The sequence below is a fragment of the Acipenser ruthenus genome, chromosome 12, assembly GCF_902713425.1.
Source record: "Acipenser ruthenus chromosome 12, fAciRut3.2 maternal haplotype, whole genome shotgun sequence".
NCBI classification, from domain to species: Eukaryota; Metazoa; Chordata; class Actinopteri; order Acipenseriformes; family Acipenseridae; genus Acipenser; species Acipenser ruthenus.
In genome coordinates this window covers 28,385,427-28,402,178 of record NC_081200.1, presented here as the reverse complement: position 1 = coordinate 28,402,178, position 16,752 = coordinate 28,385,427, and the positions used below count along the sequence as shown (strand labels likewise).

At 37.1% G+C, this 16,752-nt stretch overlaps 1 protein-coding gene across 1 annotated transcript in view; it reads right to left on the bottom strand.

Moving 5' to 3' along the window:
* LOC117416637 (parafibromin-like) overlaps positions 1 to 16,752 on the bottom strand; it is a 123,691-nt gene that overhangs the window by 65,522 nt on the left and 41,417 nt on the right. Inside the window, exon 10 of the mRNA XM_034027914.3 lies at positions 7,015 to 7,079. Coding sequence (XP_033883805.2) covers positions 7,015 to 7,079 — 65 coding nt within the window. The remainder of the gene's footprint in view (positions 1 to 7,014; positions 7,080 to 16,752) is intronic.

The following is a 16,752-nucleotide window of genomic DNA, read 5'->3' as shown; positions in this document are numbered from 1 at the left end:
TGCCTGTGTGTATGTTTAAGTATTTATGCGTATCTCAGTTATTTGTAATAGCATATTGAAAACCCTAAACTTAATTTGAATAGATTTTATTAAGTGATTTTGTCTCATACAGACACACAAATGGTTGTTTTGACGCGTATGAATGACGTTTGTTAATATTGAAATGGAGGACGTGAGGTCTTAGTTTGTCCTCGAACGTGAAAAACAAAGACTCAAACTCCAGGGTCTGCATACAGCTGTTCCAATGAACCACGGCAGTTTCCTCCAAAAGCAGTAAAGCAAAGAAAGTCAAAAGAATGGGACTTTCTCCTTCCTCCAGATGGAAACAATGGCACGTTGACTTGCTCTGTATGCAAACAGTCAATTATTTCTTAACAGCACAGGTCTGTTTGAACACCTAAAAAGAAAGCATCCCTTTACATTATGAACAAAACAGAAGCCGAAACGTAAGTAATACTTTCTTATGAAAATAAAACACTTAAATGTATGTTCATCGTGTCATTTATGATATTAAAAAAACAACAACAACCACAACAACATGGACTTTGAATCTGCATTACTAAATATAAAAAAGTAAAATGACTAGATGAAAGAAAAAACAATTTTAAGTCTTGCATGTAATTAATACATTAAGTTGTGTGGGTTCAGCTAACAGTGTATAATGACGAAATCGGAATATAAAATACATTTCTTATTTATCACGCTCCCCACTTGTGTTAATATGCCTTGATTACTTTGAAAGGTTTATAACTATGCTAATGTGTCCTCTCAAACGCTAGTGACTCACAAGCGGTGTATATTTTTGCAACAAAGTCCCTTCGTTGAATAATTTTAATAATAAATGGAAAGATAATATTTTGTGTATCTTTGTTTCATTCTAATTATTTATTTTAACTCTACCACTGAATGCTAAACACTAAATATGATTAGAAACATTATTTATTTAGTGTTTAGTGTTCACAGTTCAATTGTAGAGTCAAAAGAAATGAAAGACATTGATAGACAAAATGTTTTCATTTGAAGACAGCAGCACTGAAGATTCTGATGGATAGGAAATGTCATGTGTGCAGAAAGTAGTGATGCAATATCTTTCAGAAAAGTTTAGCAGCTGAGACACTGACCCTTTAACATAGTGGAAGGCAAATCAGGAAAGACTCCCTTACCTGTCAAAATTGGCAAGAGCTTATTTTACAATACCAGCAACACCAACTCCCTCTGAGCATTTGTTTTCAGTAGCAGGCTCTACAGTCTCAAGGAAGAGGGCAAGCCTAACCCCAGAACATGTTGATATGCTGGTGTTCTTGCACTCAAATAACGTGGACTGGCAAAAATGCAACTTTGTATTACCATGTAACTGACTTAGAGACAACATATAATGCATGTCTAGTTTTCTCAACAAATTATTTAAATGGGCTCTTAAGATTCTAAAACAAAACAGGTTATTTGTTTAAAGTACACCCCGCTGCAAAATGTAATAGAAAATTTAAACAATACTTTTTTTTAAATGTCATTCCATTGCTGTTAGAAAAATAAATAAATCAAAAAGCAATTAACACACATAGTTGTTTTTTGTCTTATGAAGTGGTCAACTTGCTAGATATTGAGTGATGTGTGGTATTTATCTGAATAATCGATTGCATTAATAATCGTTTCATGCAGCACTAGTGTGTGTGTGTGTGTGTGTGTGTGTGTGTGTTACTTCATAGTAACAATATAGGCCTATCATAACAGTTTTTGAATCTTATGACTGAGTTGGAACGCACGTGAAGTTATTATTTTATGTATTAAAAAAAAAAAAAAGGCTGTCACTACATCTCATCGGTTTAGCGTGAATCATGGATGCAGAAGCAGGTCCATCCAAAAAGAGATAACAGATGTACTATTTCCACAGTGGGAAAATTATTTTTTGTTTACAAGATTAAAAGACAAGCGTATTTGCCTGATTTGTGGTGCGGGAGTTGCAATTGGAAAAAATACCAATGTTGAGAGGCACTACGCAACAGTATATAAAGATTCTGAAAAAACATTTCTTGCAGAAAGCAATCTCAGAGTCAAAAAAGTAAGTCAACTAAATCAGATTGCAGAAAAAGTCTTTTTTTTTTTACCAAACCAGTGAAAAAGCAAATGCTGCAACAGAAGACTCTTTCCAAGTTGCTTACTTTCTAGCAAAAAACAAGACAACATTTAGAGACGGTGCATTGGTAAAGGGCGCAATGACTGTCATGGCTGAATCGTTATTCAAAGATTTAAAAAACAAGTCAGAAATAAATGTCTGCTGTAACTGACGTGCAGCTGGGAGCTAATACTGTAGCAAGGAGAGTATCGGCATTATCCGAAGATGTCTGAACAGTTAGACCAGGATTTATGTTGTTGTCAGTGGTTTTCAATACAGTGTGATGAATCTGTTGACTCGAGCGACACTGCTCAGCTGGCTGTATTTGTTCAAATGGTGTTTGAGGCCTTTAGCATGAAAAAATAGTTTTTGACATTATTGCAATTAAAAGCTAAAACCAGAAGGGATAGCTATCTATAATGAGGTTAATTATTTATCTAGAAAGAACATACTGCTCGAAAAGCTTGTGTCAGTTACAACGAATGGAGCCGCCACAATGACTGGATGTCACGTGGGCTTCATAGCAGGTTGCAAGACAGACCCCGATGTTACTATTATTATTTATTTCTTAGCAGACGCCCTTGTCCATTGACAGTTGTAACAAAAATACATTTCAAGAATCACAGTACAAGTATTAATACAAATTAAGAGCAAGATAAAATACAGTGACTTCAGTTCTAGTAAGTACAAGTATATTACAAAATACAAATCAATTTCAGAGAAGATAAGTGATAGTTACATCAGGATACGATTAAATGCAAAATACTACAGATTGAATAACACTTGTGGCAGATTACAGTACAGTACTCTGTAAAGTACAGGATTAAATGCAGTAAAATAGGGAGCAGAGAAATGCAAGTAAAGCGCATTAAGGAAGAGTGATAGAAGTGTCCAGAGGGAAAAGAGGAGTTCTACAGGTGCTGTCTGAAGAGGCGAGTCTTGAGGAGGCGCCAGAAGGTGGTCAGGGACTTGGCAGTCCTGACATCTGTAGGAAGGTCATTCCACCACTGCGGGGCGAGGGTGGAGAAGGAGCGGGCTCTGGAGACAGGGGAGTGTAGAGGAGGTACAGCCAGTCTTCTAGTGCAGGCGGAGCGGAGAGGTCGAGTGGGGGTGTAGGGAGAGAGGAGAGTCTGGAGGTAGCTGGGTGCAGTCTGGTCAAGGCATCTGTAGGCGAGTACAAGAGTCTTGAACTGGATGCGAGCGGTGATCAGGAGCCAGTGGGGTGAGTGGAGCAGTGGAGTTGCGTGGGAGAAGCGAGGCAGAGAGAACACCAGGCGAGCAGCAGAGTTCTGGATGAGCTGAAGCAGACGGGTGGCGGACGCAGGGAGGCCAGCCAGGAAGGAGTGGCAGTAGTCTAGGCTGGAGAGTACCAGGGCCTGGACAGGGAGCTGGGTGGCGTAGTTGGTGAGGAAGGGTCGGATTCTTCATATGTTGCTCAGGAAGAAATCGGCAAGTGCGTGCCAGAGTGGAGAAGTGCTAGGAATACTAAAGGTAGGGGTCCAGGGTGACTTCGCAATTATTCCGACATTGCAATTATTCCTATCCGGTCCAATGTTGGACCCTGTCCGACATCATCAAAAAAACGCCAAAAATGTGTGTCTAGTCGTTTTTTCTCCGGAAAAAGCCGAGAAAACCATTCAATGGCCGAGTGGGAGCAACAGGAGCCAGGGGCGGCCATAAGGAAACAAGCTGGCTGTTACTGAATCAGCGCACAGAGAATATCATGGACATTTGCAGAGCTTTTTTGAGATGTTATAGTAATAAAATAATGACTTGGATTGCATTATTGAGGAGTTTGGTGATAAAACGAGTGATCAGGAGATGATTGATTGGTATGTACGACTATTATTATTTATTTCTTAGCATATGTGAAAGCGATAGCAAACGAAAGGGTGGGGCGGGGCTGGAGATGCCTAGTGAGTGCTTTGTTGATATGCAAGGCTTTTTAAACCCGTTTGACTGTGGAAAAAAAATACTTTTAAACAGTGCGTCTAAAATTAACTGCGCGTGTGAAATAAATTGGACCTGACGCGCCTGACACGCACTTAATAAATGGACTGCAGAGGGTTAACTGATGTCACAGAGAAATGAAACAGCCTGAACTCTGGGGGGGGAAAAAAAAAAAAACTTTAGAACTTTAGGACCACTTTAGGACCAGTAAATACTGCAATCTCTTGGCCAGTCTTAAAGAATTTGATGGCAGATTTCATGATTTTCAGCAGCTGGAACCTTGTGTAATGTTTGCTTCGAATCCCTTTATGGGTGTTGATGTAAGTGACACTTCTGAACAAGTGGGGTCATTGTTTAATCTGGATTGTGTTGAACCGGAAAATGGAGATTCTTAATCTTGAAATGATTAGATGTATTGTATTTACAGCAAATAAACTTTTCCAAACACCTATAAAACATTGACACATTATGACTAGAGAATTGGACAAATCGTTGGGGGTTGGCGGGGGGTGGTGCTGCAATCAACCAACTCAGGCAAATGTTTGCAAAAAAGGGTAGGCTATTCCAAATTTGTTGGCTACAGACCTAGAAGTGGTTATGAAAGGAAATGCGTGTGCCTTTGTCTTATTCAGTGATTTATGGTATAAAATGTTGCCCAATAAAAGTACCAGTACCCAAGAACAGTAATTAATCAAGCTGAGCTATATTCTCCCTGGGAGTAAACTGTAAGAAATGTGCAGAGGGGGTCACTGAACACCATCACATCACATAACATGTGCAGTTATCAATCACTTGCCCACATTTTCAGTAAATTACAGTAGGAGCAGCATGCTCTTAACCCTGCACCACAGATTACAGCATGCTGCCTGTTGTGACAGTGTTGCCAGGCAGCAATTGTGTATTTTCTGAAAAACTTTGATTCAGCAGCACTTGGTTATTTTTGCTTTTTGTTCAGGACATGTTACAATGTGAAGTGACACATGTGGATAATTGGATAATATCCTTAGTATTAATGTCGCCTATGTTCCTAATACACAATATAATTGCAGGACGTTTCAGAGCATATTTGCAGTGTATCATAAAAACGGTCTGCTATAATGTAATGTTATTAGTTTTTTTTTTTTTTATTTGTATTTGTGGGCATTCAGACCAAGGTCAAAGGTCAAACACTAAGGTGTAACTGCCCTTGTGTGTTTTGGAATAACCATTCAATTTCCAATAACATGACACCTCCACAAGTCTGTAGCACAAACCGTTTTTGAGTAAAAGATTGATTAACATTTTGACCCATTGACCTGATTAGTCTAAAAACAAACTTATTTTGCTTGAAGCAACCCTAAGAACAAAGTTTGGTGGAAATCAAAGATGGCAGGTAGAGTGTTACCCGTTGGGTGATTTTTCATGGAATGACTCACGCATAAAAACCAACATCCATTCTTTCCAATTAAAACTAAAACACAAGAGAAGGGGATTCTAGCATGACATGGTCAGATTACTAAAGAGTCAAATTCAGAACTGTGTGGTCACCTCTGATATTGAATAATCAATGGTTACAAACAAGGTCCAAGATAAAAAGAAAACGAGTCTGTCATGTACCATTTGGAAATACAGATCTTTCTTGTTGAAAACCATTATAAAACTGCCTAGATATATGATTAAAAAATGAGCTTCCAAGACTGTGGCAGAATATCTATCTTTTGTCCATTACATTGTCAGATCTTAGCAAAGCACAAAAGGTACTTTAGTGGAGAGCTTCAGATCCTTCACATGGTTGCTTGGACATTTGACAGCATGTTATTCAATTCACAAAGTACAAAGGCCATGACTGCCAACTGGACAAACGAGCAACCTGTGCCTTTATATATCCACACCTACAGAAGACGGAATGAAATCTACTTCACAGGATCCAGAAGTGACTATGCTGGAGTAGTGCCTGGCTTCCATTACTGTACTTGGACTATATGCAAGTACTACTTACCTGGGTTAGTAGTACGAGAGCTGTACTAGATCTTTCAACAAAATAAATAAATGAAAAAAAAAGAATACAGTATACTTGCTTAAGGTTCAGTGACTAAGAAGTGTGCTGCATTAGAAAGAATATAGTTCGAGTCCGTTTGAGCAGTATGGCGCTGCTTTAGTGTGGATACATAGTTACAAAGCTCACTTTAGTGCTTGAATAAAACAAAAGCAGTAAGGAAAGGGACATTTGCCCAAAACTGCTACTTAAAACAGTAACCTTCCACTACACTTGCCCTTGGCTTAGCATAAAGACAGATAGGGTGTATATAATAAATTTTCAGTTATTAAGACCCAAAATTTACACAAAATAAAAGGAAAAAAAAATAGGTAAAAAATAGGTACGTTCTGAAATAAAACTGACATTATAAAAGTCTCAAGCTCAGTTCATCTCGACCAGGGTCTGTGGAATTCACAAATGGTCCTTAGTAATGTCATTGCATGCAATTAAAATTTCTATCTGTATTTTTCTACATTGAGTGACATGACTACATGGTATGCAACCCGAGTGGGTGGATAAAGAGGAATGAACTTTGTAGAACAAAATTATAAGATGATTAGACTGCATATCCAAACTAAATATATCTTCCATGGGAATATATGTGAAACCCTGATTACTTTAGCATCTGGAGATACTGCAGCAATACCAGAGCTTGTTTAGAATGCACTTTACAGCCTTTTGCACTAGCTATGGCCCAACACAAACCACACAAACCAGCTTTCTGCAAGTAGTTTATTTCTCATAATGAAAACCTTTGGTCTAGGGTTTTGGGTGGACTTGTCTGTTTTCACCATTTAGTCACCCCAACACACAATTATTAATATATTTTGTAGTAAAATGGGAAAAAGATTTGCTCAGTTTTAATTTAGGAAAATCATTTTGGACGTTTTTTTGAAAAACAGCAGCAGCTGTTGAAACCATAAGAGCCACTTACCGTCACCGACTTCAAGGTCATGCCGTGGTAAGTACCCATGGTATCAATCTTGAAACCCTCAGTTTCTGAAAAGCACAAAGGTTAAACTTAATATCCTATAGTACAGGGGGTCCCATACTTTTTCACCAGAGGCCCACCTGTTCAGCTGCATTAGGCACTGCGGCCCACTATTAGCACTCCTTGGGAAAATGTCAAATTAAAAATATTTTATATGTTTAAACCTGTAACATTATAAATAATCTAATCTAAACTGTCCTTTATTAATTTTAAAACATACTGTGAACGATGGAATTCACATAGACTATGCACTGAGAGAATTTAATTTTAACTTTAATTTTAATAACTAAAATAAATTGCAAAAACTAAACAGACATTTTTAATCAAACCTTTAAATTAGCGTTATTTTAAGACGACTGTGAACGAGCCAGTAATCAATAAATAGCAGTATATCCAAACATTTAATAAATCAATTACCGGTATGTAAAAAGATTTATCAGTTTGATTAATAACTTGATTTAGTTAATATTCAAACATATATCAAAGTAATCAATATTTTAAATGTTAATAATTAATTAGTCAAAAGAGGCTAATCTATGGAGCACCGTTTGTGCCAAAATTATCAATTCATTTGTCAATTTGTCAATCAATTCAGAAATTAATTTGGCAATTAATTAATCAATTCATGCAGCAATTCATAAATTAGTCAATTCATTCATACAAAACGGCTTGACTGGCTTCTGGGTGAATCGATTGCTGTGAATGAATGAATTGAAAGATGAATTGCCAACTGTCAATCTCGCACTGTGCCAAAAAGTGGCAAGCAATGAGAATCCAATCTCAAGCGAAACTACTTCAGCCAATAACCTTACAGTTTACTAGAAGGCGTTTCAATCACCTTAGGAAAAAAAAAAAACAACACACTTTTTACTTTGATGGTGTATGCTGAAGCCCTGAACCGCAGAAAAACCAAAAAACAACCAACAACACAGAATCTGTATCGTACGCAACTACTGCCATTAAATCAGACACAAAACTACGATAATGATTCTACAAAGATGTTAACTGCATATGGTAAATCGATATACAAATATTTTTCTTCAATAGAGTTACGTATAGTATTATATTCACAATATTAATTATATAATTAAGGAATACATATGGGCTTCCGTAGAACAGTGCAAAACACAGAAGTTCTCCATTTTAACTCACAAATGAGATTTTGGGTAGTTTTATCTGCTTGTGTCATATTGGCACTAATATATAATTTAACAGAGTCCAGATTAAAATAGTTTTATTAGGGTTTTCTCTTAACAGACATTTGTTTAGGCCTTTGTATCGCTGTGTTATTTATGGATGACCCATGAATCCTGGTAGCTATATTGAAGTCACGGCAATTAACAGCTTCTAGAATCGTTATCATAGTTTTTGTGTCTGATTTAAAGGCCGAAATGGTATGCCAGATCGCAAATACACAGGAGCACAAAAACTTACTTGTAAACTCGATCTACTCGTGATCTCACTCTACACACTGATTTACCCGTGATCTCACTCTATACACTGATATAACCGTGATCTCACTCTGCACACTGATTTACAGCAGCCTAGATCCAGCACTGCATCACCAGCTATATCATGCCACCCCACCACTGATGCATTCTGCAAACCTCTATTAGAATACTGCTTATTTATTCATTTATTGTAATTCTAACATATTTTGTTTATGTATTGCATTTGTCACATACTACATAGTAAAACTAAGTCACCTTGGATAAAGACTTCTGCTGCATGAATAAACAATGGTTATGCCTTTTCAGCACAGTGCAAGATTGATAGCTGGCAATTCATCTTTCAATTAATTCGCTGGTCAATCGTGGAGCAAATCGATTCACCCAGAAGCCTGTCAAGCCTTTCGTATGGATGAATTGACCAATTGATTTCTGAATTGATGGACAAATTGATGAATTGACGAATTATTTTATTGATTTCTGCACAAATTGTTTGATGAATAGTTTTGGCACAAATGGCGCTCCCTACTAATCATTATGTGAAACTAACCATTCCTTTCATTAAAACAAAACAATAACAAAGTTTATGCAAATCTTTCATGGACCTGGTTAGAGGCTAGGCTAATTAAGTTGCCCCTAAAGCAGTCTAAAATAGCCAAGAATGGAATATGTACATTTAAAAAAGGGCTTTGAAATGAACCTTTTAACCCTCTTTCTAATGCCTAATGAAGTTTCTTTTTCACTTTTTTTCCCCCATTTCAGTGGCTCCCTGAATCATTACTTCCTTGCAGGTGCTAAAATGACTTTGCATTAAGTCTTTTTTGTCTTTAGGCCAACAAGTTTCTAAAGAAAATGACTAAATACTTCCATAGTGGCTACAGAGAACAGCTAATTTTATACATTTGTGCCAATGTCTGTTGGCGAATAACTGAGCACAGGGTCTTGCGAAGAACAAATACTTAACTAGTATGCGATTTCCATAATCTCTATAAAAAAATAAAATAAATAAAGATATATGCCTGCAGAGTAAAGTTTCCAGTTTGCATAATTGAATTACAATGCAAATGCCCCCCCCCCCCCCCCTTCTCTCTTTGGCTGTATTGACTGATGGATGTTACAGGAATCTGTGTACACTTCATTGAGCTAATGACTGCATCCGTCACAAATGTGCCTTGTATAATGGATCCGCCCACACACCCACTACCACGGCCACTGTCATTTATCCCCTGAAATGTACAAGCAACAAAAAGGAAAACTGTGCTTTATGCTGCTTATTACACCATTAGTCTTTCACCGTCAAAGAAGGTTCAGTATCAAAATAGATCTACATAAAAGGTGGGACAGATGTTCCCAAATTCCATTACCTCCTGTTAATCACTAACTTTTTTTGCCAAAACACTTATAATGTATAACCAAGTGCTTTGACGACATTAAAATTGCCTACGGATATACTGAGGATATGGACTTGTAATGAGGCATAACAGCATTAAAAGGTCAGATTATTTCCTAGATCATTATCCAGCAACTACTATGATCACAATGTTATCCTAGGTTTCAGTAAAGTTCTTAGCAACACTTAACTGGCTTCTATTTTTAACTCCTTATATTTGGCATAAATAGTGAGTATCTATTAAAAGCATCAAATAATGTAAATTATGTATTTAACAATTACATTTTAATTTTAGTATTCATAGCATCCTTGAGCATGTATAGACCATACAGACCATACTGTAGTCAAGAGCATGAAGCACAGCAGTGTAAGACTAATATCATGCAAGCTCTAAAACTACTATAAAAAAAGTGCACTACATGAATTAAACAAAAGAAGGTGGTAAATACTAAACTAGAAAGGGACCTTTTTTTTGCAGAGGGGAAAAGAACACAAAACCATTAGATGCACAATGAGGAAGTGAAACAGTTCACTTTTGCAGGACGACACTGGAAATAGAACTTAACAGAGAATATTTGTTGCTCGGCAACTGAATTAAGACAATAACTCAGTGTACCGTCCAACCCCCAAAAACTTAGCAAGTCAATTACCTCTTATGGAATACTCAGGCTCAGGTGAACAGAGACAGGAAACTGAATCATTTTTTCTTATTCTATGCTAAAAAAAATAATAATTAGAAGACAACGTTTTGGAAAACTACAATGTCTAGAGCAAGGGAGTTGTTTTTTAAAATATTTATTTTAAACATGAGGCAGGACAGACAACAAGATAATTATAGATCAGTATCAACTTCAAATCAACATTGTGATTGTGCTGTTAGAAATAGAGGTATCTATGGACATTACTTTCATTTAGAGCTGTCAGCTTATTTTATATTATTTTCTCTACACTACTTTAAGATGGCAGCAAAACCATGAATATGGAAAATTCAAGACAGAAATCACTATAATGAAATAAAAACAGCCACAGAAAAACAATGAAAAAAAATAAAAATCACAGTGACAAGCAAGAAGCAGACTTGCAAGTGTTGTCATTTTTTTGCAGAGATCAGCAAAATTTGCTTGCTCACAGCCCAGGAACTCATTTATTCTTGGTGCCATGCTGCACAATTTCTGCATCTGCGAGATAGATAACTGCTGTTGACTTCACGCAATAATTTCTCCCCAGTCACAGTGACTGCAGTTTTCCTGGGTAAAAAGGTGACCCACATGATGTTACAAACAGCTACAGTCTTCTCAAAAAGCATTTCAATAATTACTGAACATTTTGTGCAATCTCTTTGGACAAAGAGACATACATGTGCTAGCTTTATGATTCTGCTGTAATCCTACCTCCCGTTTGAGATTTGTTATTAACCATTTACAAATAAGAAAATTGAGTATATGTGTGTGTGTGGGGGGGGGGGGGGGGGTAAATAAATAAAATAAATAAATCATACAATCAGTCTCCTCTTTAGAATCAGCAAGGCATGTCTGTTTTTCTCTGCCTCAGACTAACACTATTGATTCCAGAATGCCTGCTTAAAATAAATAAATACTTTAGGTAACGCTCATAGTACAATAAGAGATGTTACAAATTTATTTAATGTGATATCTTGTAACAATTGTAAGTCGCCCTGGATAAGGGCGTCAGCTAAGAAATAAATAATAATAATAATAATAATAATAATAATAATAATAATAATATTTAATTGGTTTACAAAGCCCCTGTGCTTTTTACAATGTGCCAGTACCTTTAAAATCATGTGAAAATATAAACTCAGCTCTTTATAAATGTTAATCACAAATGTTCACTATTATAAAATGACAAACACAAAACGGTGAACAAATGTTATTGCACTTTTTCAAAAGGTCTGTTTTTGTGTTTTCCCCATGGCAACTTGTACCCAAAAGACTCTGCGTGCTGCATTTTGCTGTGCTGCGGGGTGGCTTTTTCTCAAAAGCTGGACCCATGGGACCAAGAAAACACAGGTTGGATCCATTGCATATTTTAATTTGTGGCTGACCAGATTACTCATCTGTTGTATTCTGAAATTCAAATTTAGGTTACTTTTCTTACACAGGGCCTGCTCCAAATCCAGCATGGGAAGTTGCCACTGCTGCAAGAATGCTTCTAATTCCTTAAATCTTACCTCACATGTCATTTCTCTTGAAGAATACAATTACTCAAACCAGTTGCCTCCTCCACTGATGGACATGCCTTTACCCAGAAGAGAAATACCAATAGACTGCCTGTGCTCCTTTCAAAACTGCACGAGACCTACAACTCTAATGCAAGAGCACAATGGGTTAGATTTATGGTATTGTTTTATTAGCTATAACAACTTTAATTGCGTATTACACATCTGACGAAAGAATATAAATACGGGGTCTGATTTTGATGACAGGGCAAACCTCTAATCACTAGTGCAAAACTCATTTTTATGAAAAAAAACAGCAAACCGTGTATACAAAAGTTTAAAAGTAAATGTGACAATATGAAAGACAGGAGACTACGGTATTTTGGGAGAATGTCCTAGCAAGTTAACTAAACACACACATTTCAATGCCAGGACAGGCTCAGAGCCTGACTGTATAAACACTCAGGGAAACAGCCATGTATTTGGACAGACCCCTCTGTACCTCACACACACCACAATACAGAGAAACAACTCTGACCGTGCTGTAAATAAGATAAGTAAATAAGTAAATAAGGCTGGGGAAGCCTATTGTTTTTCTTAGGATTATTATTATTTATTTATTTATTTTTTCTGCCAAAACACGCTCAAAAACTCACAAAATTCGGTACACTGGTAGATGCCTATGGATGATAGTCGGTGATATTCAGCAAATTTGCGCAAGTCACATGGTTCGGCAGCCATATTGGATTTTGCAGAATTTGTTAAAACGCCTATGCATCGGAAACCGCTTACTGCAGTTCTGAAAATTGCTATACATGTTGAGGGATAGTCCATAATTAACTGTTGTTAATATGAAGCTGATTGGTACTGCAAAAAGACGCTGCAGCGCCGTTTATTTAAACCACAAAAATAAAACAAAAGGCTAAACAAAAGCACTGCTCACAGAGCGAAACAAAAGATGTAAACAAAACCAAATCACGAACACAAAATAATATGATCAGGCTGGGCAGTAGCCTTCACTGATCCTAGATTACTTTCTGGTTTGTTTTTTAAAATTTCTCTCTCACTCCTTGCTCGCTCTCGTACCTCCTCTTGAACACCCACCCCGAGTGCAGAGCGCTGCAGGTTTATATACAGGTGACCATCTCCCGGTTAGCAACAAATTAAAACAATTAATTAACTCGAGATGGTCACCTTCTGCATGAGGTTTTTAATGTGGATGGGGCTTCCCATCCAAGCTGCTAAACAAAACAATAACAAAACACGGCTCCGCCACTATATTTATAAACCATAACGATAATAATAATAATAATAATAATAATAATAATAATAATAATAATAATAATAATAATACTACTACGACTAATAATAATACAACAATAATCATAACAACAACAACAACACAAAAACAAAATAATAAATTTCACAGGGGTGGAGGTGTACCCCGTTCTATAAATAAATAAACAATATATTTAAACACCAGGGCTTTGCCCTTCCCACTTTTCATGTGCAGGGCTTTCTCACCGCCCTGCTGCACTGCCATTAGTCTTCCATTATTCCACAGCCCACTACATAAGAAAAGGCAACTGATCGAAAGACATTTTTTTTTTTTGACTGATCACCTAGGAAACAGGATCGTTTGCTTATAAACATAAGCAATGTGAAAGTTAATTCTAGAAATGGTCAGTATGATGATTCACTGCTAAATACTTGTTGATCATTGCAATGCCATTACATTTCATACGTCTTACATTGATTTCTTACTTTATGGATTTTACTTAGTTAATTTAACACACTATACAAATTCTTTAGCGTAAAATATATTTTAGTTGATGCATTTTGATTTAGCAAACATTGTTTTATTTAAAATAAAGCTGCTGTTATCTCTGCTGTGCTCTGGCAACATACAAAGGCATGGAACTATGTGCTCAACAAGTGCGCATTCATAGGAAACATGTCGAACTTGAAAAACAAAGTAACATGCATTCCGCCTTCCCCTATTGTATTTGTATAGAGGGCATGGGCAGTATTTACTGTAAATAGGCAGTTAATTAAAGAGTGGGGGACTACATTACTGTTACTGACGATAATGAGAAATTATGGTAACTAAATGATTTTTCTGAGCGAGGTCTGTTTGTCAAAATGTTTAATAAAAAAATTGGATAATGTTTAAGGAAAAATATGTATGTAGTTAAGACATGATGTATATTATACTATTATTGATCTACAGCTATTTGAGGAGTTTTATTAATGTGTATCTGTAATAAAACGACATCTGTGAAATAAAACGAAAAAATTATAAAAAAAATATAAAAAATTATTTCATGGGGCTCTAGCGATACGTCCGGCGCAGACAGCTAAAAAGCTGTGCAGCTTCACTATTTGCTGTACGGGACACATTGTGTCACAGCCCTTTTGACTGCACAAAGTGGTCACAGCTGTTGTTCATACTTTAAGCACAGACTGCATTCGTGAAATTGGATACATTTACATTTAAGTACATATAATGAGTTTGTACCTACAGTGCTACAGAAATTCTACACCCCCTTGGGCTTTTTTCACATTTTGTTGTGTGAGTGCCTCAGAGTTTCATGCATTTAAATGAGGATTTTTTTCCACTTATCTATACACCATACTCCACACTGTTAAGGGGAGAAAAAAAACGATATATTAAAAATACAAAACTGAAAGATCATAATTGGTTAAGTCTCCACACCCCTGAGTTAATACTTGGTGGACGCACCTTTGGCACAAATTACAGCTGTAAGTCTGTTGGGACATGTCTCTACCAACTGTGCACACCTAGATTAGGATAAGGGCGTCTGCTAAGAAATAAATAATAATAATAATAATGTTTTACCATTCTTCTTTACAAAACTGTTAAAGCTCTGTCAAGTTCCTTGGGGAAAGTTGATGGACAGCAATCTTCAAGTCATGCCACAGATTATCGATTGGATTTAGGTCAGGGCTCTGACTGGGCCATTCAAGGACATTTACCTTTTTGTTCCTTAGCCACTCCAGTGTAGCTTTGGCTGTGTACTTTGGGTCGTTGTCATGCTGAAAGGTGAACTTCCGTCCCAGTTTCAGCTTTCTTGCAGAGGGCAGCAAATTTTCCTCAAGGACTTCTCTGTACTTTGCTCCACTCATTTTCCCTTCTATCCCCAGTCTCTGACAATGAGAAACATCCCCATAACATGATGCTGCCACCACGCTTCACAGTAGGGATGGTGTTCTTTTGGTGATACGCTGTGTTGGGTTAGGGAACTAAGCATGATGCGTCTTTCATCTGCTGCAGTAAGTTTCCTTGGCCGGTTTCAGGCAGGTGTACTCAAAGTTTTGACGGGTACTGTATATATATTTTTATTTATTTTAATTATTTTCTTTCTTTCTTTCTTTCTCTATTTATTTACAATACTATTTTCCCATCAATTACAACTTTTGTTGTTGTTTTTGTTCTTTAATTGTTTCCAACCTCCCCTTAATCCTCTACTTTATTTGTTTTACTGTACTTTACTGTATAATTGATTTGGCAACACCTGCTACTGTAAGTCATGCCAATAAAGCAACATTGAATTGAGAGAGGGAGAGAAACTCTCTGCCCTTATGTTACAAGTCTTATTAATAATTCACTTAGGATTAGGAGTCGCTCCGTCCCCATTTAAAATTGCTGCGATCACCCCCTAATTATATGGGGATACACCATCTAATTATAGGCCGATCTCTAATCTTCCATTCTTGTCAAAAATTTGTCAACTTCAAAATCATCTGCTGTCTAATGACCACTACGAATTACTTCAATCAGGTTTTAGAGCCAAGCACAGTACAGAGATGGCCCTGGTGAAGGTGTTTAATGACCTTTTCATAGCCTCTGATTCTGGCCTTATTAATATACTTGTCCTCTTGTATCTGAGCGCAGCATTTGATACAGTTGATCATGAGGTTTTACTGGGCAGTCTTGAGAATTATGTAGGCATCTCCAGCACTGCAATCCAATGGTTTCGATCCTACCTATTTGATAGAAGGCAGGGTGTGGCAATGGATGGAGCCAGGTCTAAACAATGCTGGTTTCAGCTGGTGTTCCGCAGGGCTTTGTACTGGGAGCTCTTCTTTTTAGTGTTTATCTTTTACCTTTAGGTCAAACACTTCACAGCAATGGAATTAATTTTCACTGCTATGCCGACGATACGCAAATTTATTTACAGGCCAAACCTGAGTCAAATCTTGATTTTTCTTTTCTTCTTGATTGCCTGTCTGATATTAAAATTTGGATGCAAAATATTTTTTTTTAAATTAAACTGTGATAAAACTGAGGTGATGTTAATTGCTTCTCCCCAACAGCTTCGTAAAGTGGGCAGCGCCAGTCTAAAAATTGATGGGGTTGAATTACGTTGCGCTTCTGAAGCCCGCAATCTTGGTGTGATCTTTGACTCGGTACTTTCTTTTGAGTCCCATATTAAGAATACCACCAAGATTTTCTTTTTCCATCTGCGCAACATTGCCCGACTAAGATCCTCCCTTACAGGGGTCTCTGGTAATCTCCTGCAGAGACTCCAGGGGCCGGTTGTACTGACGAGATAAAAAAACAGGATCGGATCCAGGCTCACTGGAGCCGGATCATGAAAAGGTGTTGTACTAGGCGGATCAGGATCAAGCTCCACTGATCC